Source organism: Scomber scombrus, chromosome 20 (assembly GCF_963691925.1).
Source record: "Scomber scombrus chromosome 20, fScoSco1.1, whole genome shotgun sequence".
Classification (NCBI taxonomy): Eukaryota; Metazoa; Chordata; class Actinopteri; order Scombriformes; family Scombridae; genus Scomber; species Scomber scombrus.
This window is the reverse complement of record NC_084989.1, coordinates 13,948,636-13,970,429: the sequence shown is the minus strand read 5'-3', so window position 1 is coordinate 13,970,429 and position 21,794 is coordinate 13,948,636. Positions and strand designations below refer to the sequence as shown.

The window sequence follows — 21,794 nt, the reverse complement described above, 5'->3', positions numbered from 1 at the left end:
TAATATGGCAATATTTATAATATGAACAGTAATTTTAACAAATGTGTCTTCAAATATAGACTTATAGTCGTGACTTTGCATATCCTATTCTATTTCATTTGGCCTCCCAATTATTTTAATTGAGAATTGGGTTCATATATAATTGTTATATCTGCTTACGCCCATGTTTATGTTTTGCCACATTTGTGTTCATGTATATAAATAATGTACATTGCTATAAACATATATTAATTTGACAATAAAATAAATGTGTTTTCAACACAGCAGATTGCTGATGGCACAGACTGAGGAGTATTGATCCTGCACACTTGGCTCAACAGACCTCTAACCCTCCAGTTTCGTTACTCATCTGCACGATCTGTGCTGCAATGTACAATGTGCAGCCCGTGCATTTGCAGCAGGTAACACTGTACCCACAATGCACGGCTATGCTAGCTGGTCCCTAGCCCAGCACTGCGAGAAAAAACAACAACAGGCTACTTGGAGAAGAAGGCAGCTGCATGGAGAGCGACAACAACGACGACCAGGATCCGTCACATGCAAATTGATATTTTCTCAAACCAAAATGCATCTTAGCCTTATAATGTGAGTACTGTAGCGTTTTAAGTGTTCTTCACCAGCAGAAGTTGCATTAATCCGCTCCTTGAAGGGGGAAACTGTTTGCAGGCTAGCTGGCTAGCAGGCTAGCTATCTGCGTCTCTCTATGTGTGAGTGTCTTCCGGCAGTAGCGGCGGCGGCAGCAGCGGTGCCATGAACAGTGGACTCCCAGCTTCAGCTGCTCCGCTCGGGGGTGCCGGGATACCCAATGTCAAGGTGAAGTTTTGCCGATACTACGCGAAAGACAAAACCTGCTTTTATGGAGACGAGTGTCAGTTCCTGCACGAGGATCCGTCCATGGCGAGCATGCCGCTGCACGGCGGTGGCAGCCCTGTCCCGCTGGCCGGAGGTGGCGGGACTCCTGCGGGCTACTCACTCAGCGGCCCCGCGGCGGCCTGCCCGGGCGGGGTGGGCACCGGGGTGAACAAGAAGAGCGAAACCTTGGGGCCTGCAGGGACATCGCTGGAGGGGCAGCTTTTAACCAGTGAGTTACACTTAAAGTCAGACGAGGCCTCACACGGGGCGAACCACTCTGACTTTACTTTTTGGGGCCTTGCTGGGCTTTGTTAAACTTTAGCCCGAGGATCCAGTGAGGCCTCCTCTCCCCCGGAAACAACGTGGGTCACATCTATCTGCCATACGTGATTCAAGCACGTTTACTTGATGCTGTAGCACGTGTTATTCTCCATAACTGTCCTGTGTAAAGCTTTTTCTTCAGGTTAGCGTGAGTTGAGCTTAAAACCAACACATGAGTGCAGCCATGCTGTTGGGGAGGCCTGCTGCTGACAGCTGAGAGTGGAGCTAAGCTAGCTCAACTAGCTAACTAACTTTATGCATCTGGCTTTGCCTCCAGAAAGTTGATTTCAGAAAGTGTCTGTCATGTTACCTTTAGCGTCTCTGTAGTTAGATGTAGTTTATGTGAAGTGTAGCGCTGTTGTTACACGATAGTACAATGTGCTAGCTGAGCTAACAGCTACACGGGGCTTTGTTTTTGCTTCATGTTGTCTTGTTTTCACAACGTAAACAAACAGAAACAGTGGCTTAACATGCACATACAGCACACGTGGTAATTGCTACCTACTTAAACGGCAAATTGTAAATCTGACACACTAGTGATTGTCGCTAAATAAGAGTAGTTAATTATTAAATGATGCTGGTAGTGGAGATTGCCCTGCAGCATGTCACTCTGCAGTTGTGGATGTGTTTACATCCTGTCTAATTGGCTCTGTGGTCGCCCAAGAAAACACTGTAGTGCAAACAATTACACGCCTGCTTTACTTTTCTGCTTTAGGACAACGTTATCTTTTTAATAAATATTTCTGTAGTTAGTAATTTTTCAACTTTGTTTTCTGTCATCCACAGTTCCAGGGATGGAGGCCGCAACCCTGAGCGATGCCAATCTCACCAACTCTTACTTCAGCAGCAGCTTTATTGGGGTCAACGGGTTTGGAAGCCCAGCAGAGACAAAGTACTCCATGATGCAGGTACAAGAGGGCACATCATGTCCAAACATGTGGCCACTGCTCTGTTAGTTGAGGATTTTCTCACATGTTTTCTGTTTGTAGTTGTTGGTCCCCATTGAAACTGAAGTTCTACATTAACAATGTTGGGAAGTAATTAGTTACATGTAACAGCATTACGTAATTTAATTACAAAATAAATGTAACTGTAATCTTTCAGAGTTGCTGAAAAAAAAGCGTAATTAAATTATAGTTACTTAAAATATTGATGATTACAAAGGAGGTTACATCTGAAGTCACACTTTTAAGATTTTGTTCAGGAGGAGGGTTTTTTCCTCATTTAAAAAAAATATTTAACATGTTACTGAATCCATATATTGCTGTTTTTAATTCTTTGAAATCAATATTGTTTTATTTTTGTAAATTAAAAATGACGTGGACCTTATTTGGAGCACACATGGACTTAAATGGTGTCACAGTGCCAATTAAGCCCATGTCAGACTTTTGACTTTTTTCATAAAATATCTTTATTTTATATTCCAAAATCTACGTGAACTAATGCATACATTACAAATGAGAGATAAATCTATACTTTATGAGAAATGATCTCCCTTGTAAATCATGTCAGTATTCATGAAAAACACCTGAACATAGATTTTGGTGGGCTTAATGGATACACTAACCCTAACAGTTGAAAACATTCATTAGAAAAGTAATCAAATGTAATAAGTTACATTAATTTGATTAAGTGATTGAAATAGTTACATTAATGATTACATTTTAAATAGGGTAACTAGTAATCTGTAACCTATTACATTTCTACAGTAACGTTCCCAACCCTGTGCATTAAGTACTTACATGTTTAGTTATATTATTAGGGATATATCCGCAGATAATTTTATATATACAAACACCTTTTTTTTGCAATGATGCCTCTAATGTCCCAAACACTTGTGACAAATATATGTAAGGGAGGCATATCTTACAGTTTAATGATCAACTTTATTGTGCAGTCAAGAGAAACAGTCCAAACTTCACTGGGAATTTAATTATGGATTACTATGAAAAACCCCAATTACGTTTTATATATATATATATATATATATATATATATATATATATATATATATATATATATATATAAAACTTGAAGACAACGGATCAAATATACGTAAAATGCTGCCTATATAACTTTAAAAAGTTTGAAAAATATTGGCACATATCGAACAACCAACTGATTTTGTGCTTGGCCTATACCAGTTTGGCTTTAGTTAGTTTAAAACCCATAATTCGCTTTTTTATGTTATGTTAATTTGTGTATTGATGATTATATGTAATATTAGATAAAAATGTATTGACGCATGTAAAAGCATATTAAGAGCCTCCTGCAATACATCTGTTCTTGATGCTCCTCTCCTTAGCGAATGACTACCAGCAGCAGCTCACCCAGTCTCCTCAACGATGGTGCCAAGAACTTCAGCCACAGCACTCATGGTAAGACCCCTACACTGCTCCATGGAGAAGTGGTCAGCACTCATCCAATGGATAAAAAACACAGCGCTGCTCAGCTCCTCACACTTTATGGTCCTTCACAGATCCAGTGAACTCCCCGACATCTTCACTGTTCAGTGATTTTGGTGCTCTCAGCATTTCCCAAAGGAGAAAGGTGAGCACACCAAGTGTCATGTTAAAGACATTTGACGTATGTTAAAAGTGCTTTTAAAGTTTAGTTCTGTGCTTTTATACGAGCCCGTCCTTGTAGCCTAACTAGTATTAAATTAATCTTCATCTTCATCTCTATTGCCTCTTACAGGAGTGGTCGATTTCATGTTACTCTTGCATGTTTCTCTTTGTGTTACCAGGCTCCTAATCCGGCAGCAAGTGAATTCATCCCTAAAGGAGCTCCACGAATGGCCACCATGGCTCAGTCCACTGTCCAGGCCTTCCCCTCACCAATCTTTCCACATCCGGCCCTCAGCAGCTCCACAGCTGCAGCGCTGGCTCCAGGTGAGTGTTTTCAGAGCACTACTTAAGGAGAAATCACCTGGTTATATTTTCTTTGCTCTACTTTCTACACAACTCAGTTTTGTTTTCCACCTTAAGCTCCTGAAATTATATTGTTCAGCAAGTTTGGGAATTCCCTTTTGTTTATAGCACCACATGTGCAACCGTTGAAACAAAACCAAGAACTCTTTTGCTGCTGTGCTCCTTTCGAGCGTCTTATGTTTTTGCAACTAGTGATTGCGTCATGCCCTTTTTGAAGCAATGTGTCTTCTTGTCACCAATTTCAGGCATGTCTTTGTCTGCTGGATCTTCTCCTCTCCACTCCCCAAAAATTACACCCCACACCTCACCTGCTCCTCGTCGACGCAGCCACACCCCAAACCCTGCCAATTACATGGTGCCCACCACCACACCTGACCCGGGCGCTCACATTATCCAGAAAGAAACTGTAGGAGGGACCACCTACTTCTACACAGACAACACCCCGGCACCAATGGCTGGGATGGTACGTTCAGGAAATATCTGTAGATTTAATTTGGAGACACACTTTAAGACTTAAGGACTGCAACTAACAATTATTTTCATCATTGAATATTTTATTGATTTAGTTAGTTAGTTTTTTGATCTATAAAATATTGATCAGTGTTTCCCAGAGCCCATGGTGACATCCTCAAATGTCTAGTTCTGTCCAGACCAACAGTCCACAACCCAAAAGAAATTCAATTCACTGTCATATAGGGATAAAGTAACCAGAACATTTCACATTTGAGAAGCTGGATACAGAATTGAGAAATTTTCCTCTTAAACATTTTTAAACTGCTTATTAAAAAGGCAATTAATTTGATAGATGGCAGGAAATGGTTGTGCATAAGAACACAGCATTTAATTTAGTCTTTTTGTAGCTCATACTATGTGATGACATGCAGATATAAAAACTTGATGTGATTTAATTTTTACTCAAGAGGCAAGAGGGTTGAGTGCATAATCCCTGCACACTACACTGTTACACTGTTTGTTACTGTTACAGTCTGCAAGCTTCTCTAATTTGAGCAGAGCAGTCCTGAACTATTTGCCAATTTTAACCATTTCATTTAATTTTTGAAGAGTTTTGTTTCATTGCATAAATGATACCAAGTTGAAAAAATAATACATGTACTTCATCACGCTAGTTTTCATTTCTTGATAAATAGGAAGCTGTGTTTTTCTGGTTTCATCGCAGGTGTTTCCTACCTACCATATCTATCCCCCAACTGCCCCACATGTGGCTTACATGCAGCCGAAAGCCAACGCCCCGTCCTTCTTCATGGCTGATGAACTCCGACAGGTATTTTTTTCACTCTGTGTTCCCTTCATCAGAGTCTTGTTCTCTGGTGGTCATGTCTGATGTGATGCCTTCTTGTTTCTTCCCCAGGAGTTGATAAACAGACATCTGATAACCATGGCCCAGATTGACCACTCAGAGAACCCAGGTAGAGGGTCTCCACTGTTGTAATCGAAGCCAAGTCGTAACAAACAGTTGATATTGGTGTGTGTGTGTGTGTGTGTGTGTGTGTGTGTGTGTGTGTGTGTGTGTGTGTGTGTGTGTGTGTGTGTGTGTGTGTGTGTGTGTGTGTGTGTGTGTGTGTGTGTGTGTGTGTGTGTGTAACAGAATGAGAAAATCTGCTTTGTGTCGAACAGAAAATTTGCAATGGTCTATTGTTTTGTGTTGTATAGTAAACAAACCTACACTGCTTGCTTAAACAAAAGGAGTTTATTTCCTCATGTTAGTGTGGAAGGCTGTTGAAATGTATTGTTTGTGGTGTCTGTGGGTCTTGCTTCCAGTTATCATGTGGGTTTTTTTTGTCTGTCAGTCATGCAACAATGGACTGAAATTGTGAACAGACAATGTATATTAGTGTGCATGTTCAAAAACGGATCCGATATGAAAACTTGGATTTAGACTTAAGTGCTTTTGTGTCAAAATGAATTGTTCATAACAAACTTAAAGTTGTTAGATTTTGTTTGTTTGTGCAGTAGCGTGACTCATTTGATTGATTTATTTTTTGCCTCTGAAACCGCTTCTCTCTTTGGCAGATGTACCATCTGAGGTGGACAGCTACCACAGCCTGTTCCCCCTCGAGCCCCTCCCCCCACCAAACCGCATGCAGAAGACCAGCAACTTCAGTTACATCACCTCCTGCTACAAGGCGGTCAACAGCAAGGATGATCTGCCTTACTGCCTGAGGAGGATACACGGTAAGAAATGTGGGGATGAGAAGAACTCGTGTTCCACAGAAGAATGTTTCACAGAAGAATATGTCACACGACTAAAATATCCACTGTTACAAATAATCAAGCCATGTATTGACATCATCGACTTAGTGTTAAAGAACCAGTTGGATGAGATGATTACTTGCATCTAAAGCAACACAAATGGTTTCTAAAATGTCTTTTTAGTGATCCTAGTGGAGTGAGTTTAGTTGAATTGCCAACATATTGATGCATGTATCCAAAATTCATAGTTGGAGCAAGTGAAACTGCATTGGTAATAAATACATTTATGTGAACCTTTTGGCATAATAGTACATTTAACATTAGGGGTGTGACGAGATCTAAAACCTGACAATATTTCTCGTCGAAGTGAATGTTGTCTCGCGAAGCTATAATTAAGGGGAGCACCACAAAAAAAAAAGACGATGGGTTTTTATATCGCTCATTTGCACGTCATGTCTTCTTTTTATAATGTCACGTGTGGATCATTAACCTTGTTACAGTGGGTGTCCTCGTTCTAGTTGGTGAACTCACAGCTACTACCTGCTGAGAAGATCAGCAACCTACCGCTGCACCTGCTGATCTTCTCAGCAGGTGCAGCGGTAAGTTGACCTCAGGTTTCTACACTGAAAGCCTGAGGTAGGAGGAGCAGGGAATCTAGCGCAGCTATGGACCCCTAGTGATGCAAAAAGTAAAATGAGTCACACTACCAAATTAAAAGACAATTTATAAGTATGTTGTTCTACTTGTGTGTTTATGTGATACAGGATTTGTGCAATTTACTTTTCCATTTCCATAAATACCAAAATTATCCATCTATAAAATGTTTATCTATATGGGGAAACCTTTTACATTACTGCATATAATAATTATGTATTTAGAAAGTAGAACTGAAGTGATTCATTACAAGATGATTAGTTAAAACTAAATAGACTAAATACACCTGCATTATTTCCATTTTGTGAATTTCGAAAAAAAAGAAAAATCATATTTCCTAATTGAAGTTTTCTTAAAAATATAGTTAAAATCTTGCCTCGTCTCGATCTCGTGAGCTGAGTGTATCGTCACACCTCTATTTAACATAAATCCCGACTGTCAGGAAATCAACATTGGACTTCTTTTAAAAGGAAAAATAATGTGTTCCTCTTGTGCAGCAACCATAAACAAACCATATTTACAAGGCCTTTTTTGCCCTCATGAAATATGTTTCGGGAATATTTTGGATAATTTCCAACGCAATCTTTTTTCAAATAATTGGAAATACCATTGATTTGCGTAGCATGACAGACCAATATTCAATGACTCTAATTAAAAAAAAAACTAAAGGGAGCAGCTGAGCTTATGATGCAAGAATATATATATGTGAAAATACTCACAGTTCTCAGTTTCAGTTACATTATTTTTACACATTTAATGCATATTCTATTTACAAAAAAATAAACAATGAACACGTTTCATTACAACACTACAATTCAACATATCAACAATATTGCTGATTGTCCTTATTGTTCAGTGATATACTTTTTCAGTGTTTTTGTGCTGCTGATGAAGCTCTAAACTGTAAACAACCCACAATCATGGGATCTCTGACAGCTTTGGTAGGTGTGTTCGCATGCAGATCCCACAATACCAGGACCCATATTTGCGCATGTCAAAAACTGTAAACTACCATAGAATTTTTTCAGACATCCAGAGTCGTGTGTGTGTTAATTTCCTGAATTTGCTCCAGGCCCACACAATTTCCGACTGACATGCACACTGTGGTTATGAACTAATGTGGTGAGCAGGATGTCATTATCGATAGTGTAAGATGTCTTCATTCATTTCTTATCTTATCTTTATTCATCCTATATTTGTGTTGTGTTTCTTCAAAATGTGTCCAGGTTTCCGCCTTGTTAACACCAAGTGCATGATGCTGGTGGACATGTGGAAGAAGATTCAGCATTCAAACTCTGTAACGCTGAGGGAGGTCTTCACCACAAAGGCCTTTGGAGACCACTGTGAGTGTGTACAAGCAGTTGTTGTGTCCACAAACTGTGTGTGAAATCCTTGTTTGTGCCCTTTGGTTATGGTCCTTGTGTCTGTTTAGTAGTGGTTATTGAAGCAAGAAGCTTTTTGGTTACTTGTAGCATTCAAGCTCCATTTAAAGTTCTCCATTAAAGTTTATTTTGTATTTACTCTCAAAATGTCTTATCTGCCTAATAGAAATGTATATAACTAGGCTGTTATTGGTTGTGTAGTTTTCTGTCTTTGACTCTTGTCCTCTCCTCTTTTTTCTCCAGCATTGGTGTTCTCCTATGACTTCCATGCGGGTGCAGAAACCATGTTCAGCAGGCACTTTAATGACCCAGCAGCAGATTCATACTTTACCAAGAGGAAGTGGGGTGAGTTGGTTTTACCTCCCTTCCTTCTGCACACAGAAATAGACCCAGCATCACCTCAGCTACCCGTATGCACCACTCTTGTTCACACATATCAAATTTGTTTGTGTGTTTGCTAGTGAGGTCATGTGCCTATATCTATTTGGGCGTGCATTTTCACGTTTGCATTGTGTGTGGTTGTGCTCAAGCACGCTTTGGTTGCATATATACAAACCACTTGGTTAACATAAAGTTCCCCAAAGTTTAAAAGTCTGAAACTGCCCTTGTGGATGCCATGAGGGTTCAAGGAGGAGTCATGGGTTTGGAGTGTATAATGTATCCTAGTTTGACAGTTGCTGTGCGTGTTTGTATGCAAGAGACAAAGAGACCTAGAGGAAACTGTGGCTGAAAGTGATCCTGAGGCAGGTGCAGTAGGGCATACATACAGGAATGCAGACAGAGGAAGCAAAACCATTCAGACGCTGTGCTTTGTCTACTCTGTTTAAATCAAGCACTGATGTCTAAACAATTCTATGAGTTCTAAAACAAATAAATAAACAATATTTCCGTGATGCCATTGAACAGGGGAACATACTTTAAAATAGGGCTGGGTGATTATGGCAAAAATCTAAATCACGATTAATTGAACTTTTAACATTGATTACGATTAATGAACGATTATCTCCACCCTTGATGAACAATTATGTATTTTCAGTTTCGTTTGTTTTGTATTTTACACTGCCCTCACACCATATTTTGTGTTTTAAGGTGTGACGCTGTGGTTAATGTCTAGTTTACTTGATTAGAACTATGAAAAGATCATGGTTTGGGTTAAAATGATCCCTGGAGACAAGTTTTGAAATTCCCTAAAGATATGCAAACTTTACTGTCATGGCAACAGTGAACACCACAATTAATTGACATGAGCAAGATTAAGTCGATTAGAGTTTCTAAATGTCGGTTTCGATTATTTTTTAGATTAATTGCCCAGCCCTACTTTAAAACACTCCTAAATCATTCGATGATAAAGTAAAACAGTATTTCTTCTAGCATTCTAGGTGTGAAACTGTGGCTTATGCTTGACATACCCTAAAGCTACGGTTAGTAGTAAGAGTTTCAGATAATTATGAGTAAGAAAAAGTTGTCTCCTCATGCTGAGTAAAGTTAAAATTATTTGTCTCACTTACAAGATAAGATTCGCAAGGAAGTGGATGACAGTTTAAGGTTCAGTTCCTAAGTAATATCTAGCCCTTCAGGCTGTGTTTGTGTGATAAAGTATGTGCGTGTCTGTGTGCAGGACAACATGAACCTCCCCCACCACGGCAACATGCAGGTCTGCTCCCAGAGTCTCTGATCTGGGCCTACATTGTCCAGCTCAGCTCTGCCCTGCGCACCATCCACACGGCCGGCCTGGCCTGCCGTGTCTTGGACCCCAGCAAGATTCTCATTACTTGCAAGACCAGGTATAAACACACCAACAAATTCCTTATTCTGCATTGGATAAACTGATTTTTGTTTTGTTTTGCGAGCCTTTCACACACAATGTAGTGTAAGGAACAGTATACATTTCAATTTACAGTTCTGAAAGTGTACATATGACTGTTAACTTAGTGTAGATATGACTGTTAAATATATTAAAAGCGGAAGAGTATTTCCAGTCAAGGCTTCCTTTTTTCATAACCACGTGGCTGTGCACACTCCACACTGACATCAGTACAAACTAATGACGACAATGGTCTCTTATCTCTGCAGGTTACGGGTGAACTGTGTTGGCGTGTTCGATGTCTTAACATTTGACAACAGTCAGACCAATCATCTTGCCCTAATGCCACAGTACCAGGTACTTTATATGATGTAGCCTAGCGTGAATAGAAATCACAGATTAGTTAAACAGAATGTGCTAAGGAAGAGCGTCATATCTTCTCTACTTATAAAATTTGAAAGAGTGACTTTATGTTTAATATGAATGTTTGTTTTGTCATGTAGCAAGCAGATCTAGTGTCGCTGGGCAAGGTGGTGCTAGCGTTGGCATGTAACTCCCTGGCTGGCATTCAAAGGGAGAACCTGCAGAAGGCCATGGAACTGGTGTCTATCAACTACTCTTCAGACCTCAAGAACCTCATTCTGTAAGAAAGGGAGGGGGCGCAGCATCAAAGAGCATGTGTTGCATGTGTTGCACCACCTTTGGGACCTTTTGTATTTAATCACAATTTTGCATATTGAGACTATTGATTAAAATGCACCTAAGACCTGGCTGGGGTCATTTTGGGTTATGGACAATGACATCATAACTATAGCATATAGAAGTTTTCTGTTTAGCTCCCCATGTTATCTCGCTGTTCGTCAACTCCATCCAGCTATTTTCTCACAGCGTTATCGACTTTTAGCCTGTTGGCAACCAGAAACTTCCTTTATTCTAACCTTTGACGATTAGACTTATAGTCTCGCACGGTCATGCTGTGGCAAGGACTGTCTGTCACTTGGCCACAAATGATCCTGTGTCTCTCAGGTGTCAGCTCAAGTTGACATCAATGTGAAATGAAGGAACTTCAATCCAAGATTTGATCAACATTTAGATATGAAAGAGTCCAAATCCCTAGTTTCACATCAGATTTTTACCATAAATCAAACGCGGCAGTCCTCACTGAAGGACTCTATATAAAAATGTATAGCATGGTTTGGATTATTTTTAGGGCACACATGATATTTAGTATATTTTCAGTTTTTTAGTCAGATGAAGTGAGAAAAAGGCCAAAGCATATGAGCTCAGAGAAAGTACAGACCAAAAAATGAACAAGATCAAATGAATAAAAAACTTTACAAAAGAGAAAAGTTTTGAAGAGATTTAAAACAAACAAGTGACTTAGTGTTTCTGAGCTCAGTAAAAAGCCTGATCACCCTCAGTCAAAAACCTTGACCTGGGAGTAACCAGCAGGGCTTCATCCATGGATCTTAATGGCCTAGAGGGCTTATACCACATCAATTAATGAGATGTATTTAGAAACAAGGCTGTTTAAGGTCTTAAAAGTGAACAATATCATTTTAAAATCAATGTGAAATCTAACAGGGAGCCAGTGTAGGGAGGCAAGCACTGTGGTAATGTTGTTATGCCTCATTGTCCCTTATTTGAACAAGGAGGGAGCCCTGGCTGATACCTGAGTAAAGTGCATTGCAACTATCAAGTGGAGAACAGATAAAAGCATGTACAACTTATTTGGAAATCAGCAATTGATTTAAAAAATGACCTAATATGATCATACACTCCACTTATGCTTATCATGATGGTAGTTGTGTCAGCAATTGATTTACATAGTGATGTTATATCAGTTGCTAATAATTTTTTTTTTTTGTGGAAGGAAATGATCTGTATGATCTTATTCTGTTTGATAGAAGATGCAAATATGATAAGATTCTCAGTTATAAGTTATCTTAAGAGCTATGTCAGAGGAAGCTTATCGTACTATATAACGTACTTTGACTTGGCACATTTAATTTAATTTTTAAGTTAATGCGAATGCTCTTACACTTTAACACATACAGCGTGCTCGTACCACCTCCACTTGTGGTTTGATCAAGCCACTATTTTGAGTACATGTTGAGCGTGTTGGGCTTAGTTTCCTGTGTGCTTCAATATGATCATCATCTTATTAAAATAGGCATACATGCTACGTTAAGAGCACTCCACTGATTTAGAATTGTACTTCTGTATGATTGTTGGACTCACAGCAGATAGTTTCAACAAAATGATCATAGTCAATGCAGCAGAATCAGAGATATTGTCTTTTTTTTCCATATTTCGCACACTTTTCTTAAATTAACCACAATGCAATTTGACCACTGACAGCTTGGTCGGAGATATAGGTGTTTTTAAGCAAGTAGAGGCTAATGTAGCCTCAAGCAGAAATGAGGAGTGGGCTACAGAGGTTTCGTAACCTCACTTCTCTGTAATGCTGCACCCCAGTATTTCATTCACTCTCAAACAAGTTGTCAGCCCCAACCAGCACTGACTCAATTAATCAGACTTCATGTAGTCCCTCTAGAGCCACAACAGGCTTTATATATTTTTTTGTAGTAGTAATTCCCCAACACCTGTAAATAGTAGTTTATGGCTTTATACTTAAACACTGAAAACCTTTGTTTGACAGGTTTTTAGCTGTCAACCAAATTCTATAATTGAAATGCAAAATAAGTCTGAAACATCTCAAACTGTCAAATTTTAGCAGTTTTTAAATGATTGCGTTTTATACATTTGTATGTGAAGAGAAAAGATTTTGAATATCTATGAAAGGGGTCCTTTTAAGATGTGTGTGTTTCAGCATCAAAGTAAATGTCACATTGACCAAGGGAGTGGAAGAGTGCTTCAATGACATTGCACGGCAGTATCCAACTTTTTGACTCACTTGAAGGCAAACTTGATTTTTTTGTGTACTTTCAGGTATCTGCTGACTGATCAGTCTCGCCTGCGCAGCGTCAATGACATTATGCCAATGATCGGAGCCCGATTTTACACACAACTGGATGCATCGCAGATGAGGAATGATGTCATTGAGGAGGATCTGGCCAAGGTATAAACATTTTTGTTCAGGCATTTACAAAAACACACTGAGGCAGTTCACGTTTCTCAGAAGGCACACGCGAGAACGCATGATTCATTTGTGGTCTTTCAGACTGATGTTGGGTGGTGGGTAGATGTAGGCCAATGGTTTAGGTTGCTAAAAGGGAAGTTGTGTACACACAGGATGTTGTATGGTATACTGTAGGCTTTGCAGTCGTCTAAAATTTAGTTTCCCCACCTTTTGAGTGTGAATGTGTGAAACAACCGACCCTAACCTCATCTTTCTTCTCGTTCGTGCCTCAACTTCCCCTTTACTCCCTACTCTGCACATGCACATACCAAAGCAGTTAGCGTAAATGTTGTCATCTTTCGAATGCAAAAGGTGATTTCACTTTTTGCTTGATGGTGACTTTTGTCTTTATAAATGCAGCTTAAATGAGAGGACGTTTGCAAAGTTGAGAGGAGAGCTGAATATTACAGCAATGAAATACCAGTCTGAAGTAAAAATAGACGGCTTCGCTGTTATCTCTGCTGGTTAAGGCAGTGGTAACGTTTCCTGTTTATCAGTCCATCTCTGCGTTATGTGTTACATGAATGTGTATGTGCATACAAGGAGTAATGGCAGTGCTGTGCATTTACCTGGCAGGCCTTTTGTTTTGACCATGTCAACACAAATAGTTTTTGAAGGAGAAAACCTTTTGTGCAACCCAGAGGAACCAAAACCAAAGTTGAACCTGAGCCTTGTAGCATGGGTAGGATTTCATGTGCCATGGCGTCTGTGTAATGCAACACCAGTGTTGTGTCAAGCTGCTGGTTGGTGCTGCTTTGTTGTTTGCTGGTGCTTCACAATCGCCACAGTCTCAGAGCATATGAGACAAACTGCCCATGGAAGTATTTGCTCCGTTTTACGTATGTAACTACAGTCTACACACTAGCCACAAAGGGCCATGTGGCTGCAGATTTTCATTCCAACCAAGCAGGAGCACACCAGACTTGACCCATTTAATTAGCTGATCTCAGTCTTCAGACAGTTGATTGGTCGAATCACGTGCTCTTGATTGGTTGGAACAAAAACATGCCGCCACATGGCCCTTTTGTGGAATAGTTTGGACATGCCTGCACACACAGAGTCCAATACACAAGTAGTGTACCTGAATGTCTCCTCCGTAGTAAAGCAAAGCAAGATGTTTTTTGCTGAATAAAAATGGCTCATGTGCATTTAGTCTCTTCAGTCTAAAAATATTTTACCATACAGCAAACTTCAAGTGTTGGACGAGCCAGTGCAGAGGTGACTTCAGATTCACATTTAAGGACTCCAAAAAGACACTATCCGTATTGAAAAGTAATCATAAATTATCTTTAGATGTGCAATGTTGGTAAACCTTTTCTCCACAAGAGAAGTTAGTCTAGAGCAGATCATTTTACTTTTAATCTGTACATTTGTGGCACTTTAAAAAACTATTTTATGAAGATGATATCAAAGCTGAAGGAGCTTTCACCTTCTCCATCCATGAGGGGAAACTCAACAGACTGAACAACAGGTGTGGTTTATATATTATGTTAAAACATGATTTGTTTTATAATCTGTCTGGAATTTAACATGCTTTGTCTAGCGATGGAGACATGTCTCTATATACCAGCAAACAGGTTTTTGAGGAAGATTTTATCGTAACTGAGAGAAAGAATCTTCAGGACTTTCTGTAAAGGCTTATATCTACAGTTTGGTGTTTGTTTTTTTCTGAGAACAAATGGGGACCACTGTGGCAGGAAAGTTTGAAGGGTCTGTTGCTGGAGGAAGCCAACATGATCAGTTGATTGATGTTTAATAATTTTCACTTTGTCCAACAGTGCAGAAAATGATTGACAGGGTGAGACAGGCAGACAGGAGGAAGAGAAAGGAGAGGCAGGAGTAAATTTACAGAGAAGAAAGGTGAGCTATAATAAGTTGACAGAAAATCTGACGTGGAGTCAAAAATATCACGTCACCATAGGCATATTTGCCTCACAGATTAGTTCAGTTTTAGCAGTGTCGGAGTTGTTTACTGTCGTCTTGGGTTACTGTTTATTAATAATCAGAGATAGGACTGTATAAAAATGGAACGGTGGTCAAAGTTGTTCCGAAAAAAAAATCGTGTTCTTCCGTCTGACTTATAGCAAGGAGGAAGTGTCCTCCACCTGCGAGAAAACCTGATCCAGTACCATGTTTGGACAGAAAGTCAAGTGACGCAGGTTTCACTTTCTGACAGTGTTCCTCACAGGCTTGCGTAATCATGTTATATTTTTAATGCGGAATTAATTCATTGTACGTACATGAGAAATGTTTGTTCATTATTTATTCACTTTTTTTTCTTTTTCTTCATGTTGAGCACTAAACCTGCTGTATCAAGCTCTCTCTGTACAACTAAGATAGTGTTATTACCTGCTGTGAATGTGTTTTACATTTTTTAATTTGTACAAGTTGAAGTTTACTGCAGCCATCACCCACCAGAGGAAGATTTATGTTGTCATATCTTATGATATCGAGTGTGTTGCATTATAAATGTGTTTAGAAAATGATTTGTTTCTCTGTTAAGTCCTACCATTCAACCTCAGCTGGTCTTAATTCCATCTCCATCCCTCCCTTTGAAAAATAGAAATTCTACTTTAGGGATACTTGCACCCTATTTTCCCCCAAAACTGAAAATGTGTGGCTCTGAAGTCTAAAGCCACTTTTTATTTGCAGGAGGTGCAAAATGGCCGTCTCTTCCGCCTGTTGGCCAAACTGGGCACCATCAATGAGAGGCCAGAGTAAGTAGCACTTGTATGAAGACTGTGTGTGTGTGTGTGTGTGTGTGTGTGTGTGTGTGTGTGTGTGTGTGTGTGTGTGTGTGTGTGTGTGTGTGTGTGTGTGTGTGTGTGTGTGTGTGTGTGTGTGTGTGTGTGTGTGTGTAACACCTGTTTTGTGCGAATCAGGTTTCAGAAGGACCCCACGTGGTCGGAAACAGGCGACCGCTACCTGTTGAAGCTTTTCCGGGATCACCTGTTTCACCAGGTGACAGAAGCTGGGACGCCCTGGATCGACCTCAGCCACATCGTCTCCTGCCTCAACAAAGTCAGTACTAATGATATTTCCTTCCACGTTCATTCTTAAATTATGTTCAGAAAATTGATAAATGATCAAATTGAAGACATTTTAATGCCAGTGAGTTAGTCCAGCATGTCGTCTGTTTTCACAACATCTATTAAAGCATCATACTGTTTGCGCTGACTAAAACAATCGTGTGTGAGAGAGTAAAAATGAGACAGATTCCATTAGAGATATTTGGATTTTGCTTATAGTCAGGATCAGTGAGGATGAGAATTTCTCAGCACTTCTGAACTAGTTTGTTTCTCACAGAAAGCAAAACTGAAAAATGATGAGAAAAAAACTTTTTTGTAAATGTGTTTTTTTCGCACCTCTGTTGTTCCTCTTTTCACTCAACGTTGATCTTTCTGCACAAGCTTTTGGGTGATATGTTTTATTAATATATATATGTTTATCTCCGATTCATTAGGTTATCTGGGTGCACACAGTAGTTTAGAGATATGAAACTTTACTTTCCACCTACTTACTTGCTCAAAGTTAGAGCTGCAACAAAAGATATTTTTTTATCATCCAATAATCTGCTAGGTATGTTTCTAGATAAATTGGAAATTCACAATTCCCTAAAGCCCAACATAACACTGTCCAAAACTCACAAGATACATAAGACAAATTATTATTTAAGAAATGACTCAAATTATTAATAATCAACATAGCTGCAGATTACGGAACAGTCAGCGATAAGAAAAAAAAATCAGATCGGCTAACAGCACAGTGTGACTTCACTCTATGCTCTGGTTGACATTATTTTACTATATCTTTACATATCAAGTAATTGTTAACTGACATCTAGTGAGGCTGAATATCATTTATAGCAACTTTAAAAATATTAAACCTAAATGTTCATGGACTGTACATTTGCTGTGTTTTTTACTGTCTCCACACATGCACACACAGCTGGATGCGGGCGTTCCTGAGAAGATAAGCCTGGTGTCTCGGGATGAGAAGAGCGTCCTGGTTGTGACCTACTCGGACCTGAAGCGCTGCTTCGACAGTACCTTCCAAGAGCTGCAGGCTGCTGCCTCCGGCTCTCTGTAGCGCCCTCTCCGGGTCCGGGATGGGACTGCCCGGACCCGGAGCACACTATTGCACTACAGCGGAGAACCAGGCTCATGGAGATGACATCAGCATGGCGAAGGCAGTGGGGCAGGGCTTCGTGAACCTCAGTCACATACACTGACCCTGTCCACCAGGAAGGATTTTTCTAAAGTGTATTTTTTTTAGTTTTCCTAAACCCCACAGCTGAAAATCGAAAAAATAAAAGGAAAAAAACGGACGGATATGGAAGCTGTGACGAACGAGTATGATGACATTTTTTTAGATTTGGGGAACAAAACGAGAAACAAACCATGAGTTTTTTGAACTTTTTTCCTGCTTTTACTGTTTATTTCTACAGTTGGGGTTTATTTTTCTGAGGAGGATGCACTAAGATTTTAATTTTTTTGTTAATTTTTGTTATTTTTATGAATATGTGTGGGTGGCCTACAGGGTGTACAGAGAGAGCTAAAGTCACACACACAAGGACATAAATAGCAGAGAAGACTCAGAATTAAAACAAAGCAACAACAACAACTGACTGCATCTCTCTCCGGCTGGAGAATGCACCCCTTCATTCTGACGCACTAGGAGACGGGACACACCACTCGAGGCTTTTTATTTGGGGCGGGATGGCACCTGTTTTATAAAATGGGCCAGCTCACCTTTTTGCCTTGGCTGTTGGTTCCCCCTCAGGAAGGACAAACCACTTGGGCGGGTGGGACGGGTTCTTTACAACTGGAAAATACAAAATCAGTGGATTTCTGACATTTCAGTTCAGGAGATCGTGGAACATCAGGCTCATGTGTGGGAGGGTGGGATAGCATGGACTGGGAGCTGGGATTCAGGGGGTGAAACGTGGTTTCTGTTGGCACTGAGGAAGGGGTGTCTTCTCCTGATGCTGTCTACCAAGTGTTTGTTACATATGCAGCAACCACCTTTTTGGTTAATGGACACTTTTGTGACATGAACTGCTCAAGGATGGGTCATTTTGGTTTTGCTGTCCAGCACTGGGTGTAGCCCACGGGTGGGGCTTCTGTTGAGGTGGAGCCACAGCTGCCTCTTTGTGGAATGTCCTTATTTTGTCCCCCGCCCGTCCCCAATGTCCCCTTCCTCTGTCTCTCTCTTGCTCTCCCTCCTCCTTTTACCCCAAACCTCACGTCTCCCTCAGGGGGTCTGGGCCCCTCTACATTTGAGTAAAAGTGATGCTTTTTGTGATTTTTCTAGCTGGTTTTCCTCTTTGCTCAGTTGTTGTGCAGGAATGCATGATGGGATACGGGAGTGCAATTAATTTTTGCCTCAATTTAACTCTTTATTCTGTGGACCAATTCCAGCAGGGGTAAGGGGTTTAGGGAAAGGGGGAAGGGATGGAGGGCATAGGAGAATAGGAACCAGGGCACCAACAGTTTTTTTTTGTTTTATTTCACTTTTTAAGATCATGAAAAACAAACGTGCTGGAGACAAAGCAGCGGGGCTTGCTGTTGCACTCACTCGGATGGCTTGGATTTCTCTCAGGATGACGAACAGCTGGAGGGGCCCAATGATTGAATGTGTTTGGCTGTCATTGGCCGCCCCCTGTCCAGTCAGATAGATGAGCTACAGTGGAGTGGGCGGGACGTCTTCAGATGGAGGTTTTAGGAAGTTAACGGCATTGTCGAGATCACGTTGTGAGGAATTTCATGTTGCCCTTAAGCACAGATTCATATTCAGATAATCGTTTGAATCTCATGACAGAATTTATCTTCCAGTTGTTTGTAAATCAAATGAATTTGGTGCAAATCTGCTTCACCCAAAAATGAAAAAAAACAAACAATCCAAACTGTGCCAAACCACCATTTTTGATTCCATCACCTTGTTCTCAAAAAAGGTGTGAACAAACATGCGATTGTAGAAAGACAAGACCACATGTATTTGACCACACTGTTAAATAAGAGACGAGTAGAGGTGAAAGTAATCAGTGGCCGTGTCCAGGCTGTAGTCGTGGACGTCAGTGGTCTGTATTTGAGGGCAACAAACCTACAGGGAGCCGGTTGTGTTAGATCATGTACTACTTTCTCTGTTTTAGTAAAACAAACAGACAAAAACATATTTGGTGAATGTGGTGCTTTAGAAAACCCTCGAGACACACACACACACACACACACACACACACACACACACACACACACACACACACACACACACACACACACACACACACACACACACACACACACACACACACACACACACACACACACACGTGCCCCAAACTCGGCCTACACACAATGTCAGTGCTCATATCACTATCTTCCACATCATAACACACACTCCAGTAATATTAGTGATGAACCTCCTCTCCTCCCCACCACATCAACACACCTACAATCACCATCTTAGTATGTTTTATGCCCCTCTTGTGTTCATTGTCTCAAATTTTGCAATATTTGTGTGTACAGCAGTATTTTAATAAAGAATACCAAAACTGATACATGAGGTTCTTCTTCTTTTGCAGTTGTGGTTGTTACAGCTTTGAAATAATTAAAACATGTTTATATGAGCATGAGAATAACAACAAATGTGTTGGTTTTTATGAGATAATTACATTCATCAGTGATTCATCTTTAAAACAGGAAACAGAAAATAGCACTCTACCAAGGATGCACAATCACTGAAGTTTGCTCTAATAATATAAAGTGTGGACATTTTTATTGGCATTGTTCTTGTTCACTCCTTATAGACAATAATGGCAGTGTCCTTAGTCTTAAATGTCTGTTTTTGTCTACTAATGACTGACATTTGGACCCCATATAAGCAGATTGTTCGATGGACAACTAGAAATTGGGAAAACAAAAAACGCACAGGCACATAATCAAATGTTTTTACCCAGATAACAGATTGCATCTGTATACCAGGTTTAAAGTGAGTCTGCCTTAGGCTGCAGATGTTTAAAGATTGGATGAGTGCTATTATTTTTATCTCATGTATTTATGTTAAAATCCTTTTTGGTTTGATCTTTTGAGCAATAATTTGGTCTATAAAATGTTAGAAAAAAGTTAAATGCACAGATACTGTTACTGCTACCTACTCAGATAAGTGGATCGGGATTGGTGACAATGGGCCGATCTGGTATCAGATAACGGCCAATACCCAAATTTAGGTATCAGTATCAGAACTGAAAAAGTTGGATTACTGCAGCACTAGAAAAAAAGTTTTGAAATATGCGGGGACCAAGTTGATATCTTCAAGTGGTTTGTTTTGTCTAACAGTCCAAAGTCAAAAAATACTACATTTCTTTCACATGAAAGGCAGCAGACTGGAAAGTTTTCTTGTTGAATGAAAAAAAAACAACTTTAAAACAATTAACAGCATCAAAACTGTCAATTGACTAATATTTTTTGGGGGAGGGAACACACTTAAGGACAAAAACTTTACACTTAATTGCACTGACCTTCATGCATTCAATAGTATTTGCTAATGAAAAACATAAAGTTGAGTTTAAATGACATGTCTCTGTGTCGGAGGATGCATGACATAAAATCAAATCAAATATGCTATATATATATATAGATCAGATCCAGACATCAGATTCAAGAAATGATTAATAAGTGAATTATTCGTGAAATGATTACAGCATTGAAATAAATATCGACAGGTAAATCCTGTCTAACACATGATATAAGTCAATGAATAATAACTTCTTCCAGCATATAACGGCTGTGTCATAGGAACAATAATTTCATACAGCAGTGTTCCTCTTCACAAAGCTCAGCGCATGAGGTACCAATACAATAAGCTCTATTAATAGTTGTAGGTCAGTAAATACATTCCACATAACTGCACAGGATAAGTACTGTCAGGTAATACCTAGCTGCTCTTGGAAAGGGTTGTGTGTGGGAAGATAATACTTGATAATACTGAGGCTTTGTTGTCCAACAGTATATGGTTTCTGGAAACAGGATACAGGCAAAAAGGACGTTTTCTGTCTATGCAAGAGAAATGATAAGTTTGGTTAAAGGAGGAAAATGGGAAAAGGATTTGGGAGGTTTAGACTGAAGTGAAGGAAGAGTAGGAGGAAATAGGCATACTATAATGAGGTAGAGGATGCAAACAGCAAAGTGGAAAAGCTGAATAAGGTACGAGCAAATTAAAATACAAAACGGGATAATACAAATCTTAAGTCTTGAATAAAGTTGTCGGAGAATCAGAGAGCAGATGCTAGAGGGATGGGTAGAGAAAGGCAGAGTTGTAGTCAGGAGGAGGGGAACTCCCCTCATCAGACTCCCAATCACGCGGCACGATGGACGGCTCTTCGTCATGGAGACCTGTGCTGTCATTGCGCAGGAAGGGCCCCTGGTTGCCCCGACTCTTACTGAAGGAGAAGATCCTGAACACAAAAAACATACCAAAAGTCTTTATCTTGTTTATAATGC

The 21,794-nt window shown here is 39.9% G+C and overlaps 2 protein-coding genes across 2 annotated transcripts in view; one reads left to right on the top strand and one right to left on the bottom strand.

Annotated features, from left to right (window-relative positions):
• Nucleotides 1-419: 419 nt before the first annotated feature.
• Nucleotides 420-19,850, top strand: pan3 (poly(A) specific ribonuclease subunit PAN3). The gene is made up of 18 exons (XM_062441962.1): nt 420-1,081; nt 1,960-2,081; nt 3,479-3,551; nt 3,653-3,723; nt 3,920-4,064; nt 4,349-4,566; nt 5,281-5,385; nt 5,473-5,530; nt 6,135-6,296; nt 8,195-8,311; nt 8,594-8,695; nt 9,969-10,134; nt 10,424-10,511; nt 10,658-10,797; nt 13,107-13,236; nt 15,949-16,013; nt 16,179-16,317; nt 17,245-19,850. Exons 1-18 carry the CDS (start codon nt 751-753, stop codon nt 17,383-17,385), a joined length of 2,373 nt encoding a protein of 790 aa, XP_062297946.1. The 5' UTR covers nt 420-750; the 3' UTR covers nt 17,386-19,850.
• Nucleotides 19,851-19,986: 136 nt separating this feature from the next.
• Nucleotides 19,987-21,794, bottom strand: part of flt1 (fms related receptor tyrosine kinase 1) — a 32,503-nt gene continuing 30,695 nt past the window's right edge. Inside the window, exon 30 of the mRNA XM_062441961.1 lies at nt 19,987-21,748. Coding sequence (XP_062297945.1) covers nt 21,580-21,748 — 169 coding nt within the window. The 3' untranslated portion in view covers nt 19,987-21,579. The remainder of the gene's footprint in view (nt 21,749-21,794) is intronic.

Coding starts and splice junctions, on each gene's coding strand:
- pan3 (XM_062441962.1), top strand. CDS start 751: ATGAACAGTGGACTCCCAGCTTCAGCTGCTCCGCTCGGGGGTGCCGGG. Junction 3,724..3,919: donor GCATTTCCCAAAGGAGAAAG/GTGAGCACACCA, acceptor TTGTGTTACCAG/GCTCCTAATCCGGCAGCAAG. Junction 5,386..5,472: donor TGGCTGATGAACTCCGACAG/GTATTTTTTTCA, acceptor TTTCTTCCCCAG/GAGTTGATAAACAGACATCT.